The following is a 3,171-nucleotide window of genomic DNA, read 5'->3' as shown; positions in this document are numbered from 1 at the left end:
TGCGGAGTCGCTGCGTATGCATCCTACACTGTTTTGGCCTTTCAGGGCGCGTGTGGGCGGGGGGGGGGGGGGGGGGGGGGCCGGCCGCACGAGAAACAGAAAAAGGGGAAAGTTGCCACGCACCGGCTCCTGCACCACACGCGACACCTTGATCCCTCGGCGCTCAAGCACAGCCGGGTCGGCCAGGAAGGTCTTATGCCGCATGAACTCCCGGCAGCTGGCCGCCTCGGCCGGGAACCACGACCGCAGGATATGCTCGAAGGCCACCCGGTCACGCGAGGAAACCGTGTACCAGTGCTTCGGGGCGCCGAAATGCAAGTAGTTGATGGAGTATAGGTCTACGTCCTCCACATGCCAGGAAAAGGTCGAGCCCCAGGAGCCTGTGCTCGAGCGACAGCAAAAGGAGACAGGCGTCGACATTGTGGAGGATGGAGGAGGGGGGCGGGGGGCAGAAGGCAACAAAAGGAAACCCCAGGCTGATGAGCAACAGAGCCATAGCAAGCAGGTGTACAGGGAAGAAGAAAAAGCCTCAGATCGAACCGCCAGCACAACTCACCAAAGTACAAGTAGGGGATGTTCACGCCGGACACGGGCGGCATCTCACGCAGGGGCGTGTGTAGCGAGGACAAATCCCACCCCTGGGCAAAGGCCGGGTCCATCAGTGATGCCGCCAGATCAGCCCCATACTGAGGGGTCCGGTTAAGAATCCCCTGCCAGTAGCGACGCTCCAGATGCCGGTACAGGCGTCCGCGGGGGACATCCCCCGGGCCTGGGGCAGGCCCGCCCTGGCTGTCGGAGGAGGCAATCCGTGGCGATTGGCTCAGTGGCGGGGGCGCATGCCCAGCCGAGTTGCAGCGCAGCGAGAATCGCGGGTACATGACGGATCGCTGCCGGAGAGGAGATGAGGGGGGCGAAGGAAAGAGTGTGTGTGTGTGTGAGAGAGAGAGAGAGAGAGCAGACAGCCAAACACCGGGGCAGAAATGAGCGCAGACAGGGGAAGAGAGAGAGAGAGAGGCAGGGATGGGAAGCAGAGACAGGAGGGGGGGGCGGGGGAGGCGGCGCACCGACTCCAGGTTCAACTGGCTGAAGACTCCGGCGGTCGGACCCTTGGCAAACTCCTGTGTGATGGGCGTGGTGATGCGAAAGTCCTGCAGGACGGCCTCATAGTTGGCCTCGGTGGCATACGAGTGCTTTTGAGGGAGGATTCCCTCGGCCGGAGCGCGTGGCTGCCAGCCCTCCGGGGGGATGACCTATTGCCATGGGCAGGCCGACAGGGGGGAGGAGTGAGCCTATCGAAGCAGCCTAAGGCACGAGCCAGGGGGAGCACACGGGCGGGCGGGCGAGCGAGCGAGCGAGCGAGCGAGGCGGGGGGGGGGGGGGGGGGGGGACACAGGTGTTTACCTTGGCCAGGCCGATGTCCAGGCACTGCGGCTCGATGCTGGACACAAAGGCGGCAAAGTCGCTGAATTGCTCCAACGTCGGGCGGAAGACCGGCACATCGCCCGGGTAGTATTCCAGCTCATCGGGTTCCATGGTGAGGAGGGACAGAAGCGTGTTTTGGGAGGGAGGTCCCAGCAACAGCACGAAGGAGTGGTGACGGTGGCGATGCCGGTGCACGTGAGGCTTAGATCGTCCGGACCAAACGTAAACGAGGGAAGATCCCGGATACGCAGCGAGTAGGGCACGGATGCAAAGCACACGCCTACGGTGGGTGGGCTTCGAGGGAGGTGTGGATGGGGAAGGGAAAGAGGGAGGGGGAGGGAGGGATTGGCCAATCCGACAGAGGGACAACGTGAGGCTGGCGGCTGGTGTGTGTGTATGTGAGAGAGAGAGAGAGAGTGTGTGTGTGTGTGTGTGTGTGTGTGTGTGTGTGTGTGTGTGTAAGTGCGTGTGCCCCGGCGCGGCATCTTCCAAGCCGGCCGCGAGGGGGGCGAAAAAATTGGCTGGAACACCCGCCGGTCTCACCATTCCCCGGGAGGTGCCATTGCCGACTGCACGAGGCACCGTTGCGGCGCACCCAGAACGGAGCCACACACACACACACACACGGAGGGCCGGTCGGGGGGGACCCCCCCCGGGGGCCTTGGGCACTATTTGCCGGGGGGCCCCCCCGGAGCGCCGGGCCCCCCCCCCCCCCCCCCCCCGATACACACACACACACACACACACACTCCGCCTGCCAGCCCGCCCTCACACGCACACGCACACGCACACGCACAAGCACGCGCTCACGCTCCCGCACACGCACACACTTACACCCACTCGCATGCACATGCACCCACCACCCGGCCCCCCGCCGCCGCCAAAGTCGGGGTGTCATCTAACCGGCCTGGCGCAAGGGGCTCGCGGTGGCACACAGGCCCGCGACGGATGCCACCGGAGGGGGGACACCCCACCCCCTGGGGCAGGCCCTTGGCAAGAGGGCCCCGGGGTCCCCCCTGCGCGCGCGCGCGCGCGCGCGCGCGCCGGCGACGCGTCGATCGCGCGATGCACCGGCGACCTCGCGGTTCGGCCCAGCGAGGAGCGTGTGTCCGGGCGCGGGCCAGCCCGCACCGCCACGCCGTACCCTCCCCCCGGCGCCCGGCCCGCTTCCCGCTACACACACCCCACCAGCCCGTCCCAACGTTTGCCCGACTAGCGCGCATGCAGCAACGGGCACCCGAGCGTCCCTAGGTGCAGGGTTAGAACGACCTTTCTGGCGCGCAGGGCCCGCGCGCGCGCGCGCGCGCGCACGCACGCCATCATCCAGTTTGTTCGCCACCGGGCGTCCCCCCTTACCCCCATCCAGCGGCTGCCGGCCTCGGCACCAGAAACTCCCAATGCACACACATATTCCCACATCCAGGTGGCCTTCGCCGATCCGTGCATTAGAAAAAAAAATACTCCCCCTCACGCGCGAAAGCGAATGGTGCCGACCACGCCTGTGCCCCGTGCGGGCCACACAGTGACTCATCACCGGGCTAGACATTAATCACCCATTTTCACCCTGCCCCCCCCCCCCCCCCCCCCCCCCCCCCCCGAACCCCCTGCCACCCCCTTGCCCTGGCGCTTTCCCCGGTGGCCTCTGCATCGGCGCGCGAACCCCGCCGCAAGCGATTTCTCGCTGTGATCCTCTCTCTCTCTCTCTCGCTCCGCGGCTCTGATCTCCCGCATCTTCACACCCCCCCCCCC

The 3,171-nt window shown here is 66.4% G+C and overlaps 1 protein-coding gene across 1 annotated transcript in view; it reads right to left on the bottom strand.

Moving 5' to 3' along the window:
- H696_02875 (hypothetical protein) overlaps nucleotides 1-1,850 on the bottom strand; it is a 3,650-nt gene extending 1,800 nt beyond the window's left edge. The window contains exons 1-4 of the mRNA XM_009496770.1: nucleotides 1,402-1,850; nucleotides 1,065-1,250; nucleotides 557-887; nucleotides 124-380 (exon numbers count right to left, since the gene is read on the bottom strand). Coding sequence (XP_009495045.1) covers nucleotides 124-380; nucleotides 557-887; nucleotides 1,065-1,250; nucleotides 1,402-1,533 — 906 coding nt within the window. The 5' untranslated portion in view covers nucleotides 1,534-1,850. The remainder of the gene's footprint in view (nucleotides 1-123; nucleotides 381-556; nucleotides 888-1,064; nucleotides 1,251-1,401) is intronic.
- Between the last annotated feature and the right edge of the window lie 1,321 nt (nucleotides 1,851-3,171).

Source organism: Fonticula alba (genome assembly GCF_000388065.1).
Source record: "Fonticula alba strain ATCC 38817 unplaced genomic scaffold supercont2.4, whole genome shotgun sequence".
Classification (NCBI taxonomy): Eukaryota; order Rotosphaerida; family Fonticulaceae; genus Fonticula; species Fonticula alba.
This window is presented reverse-complemented; position numbering and strand designations above follow the sequence as displayed.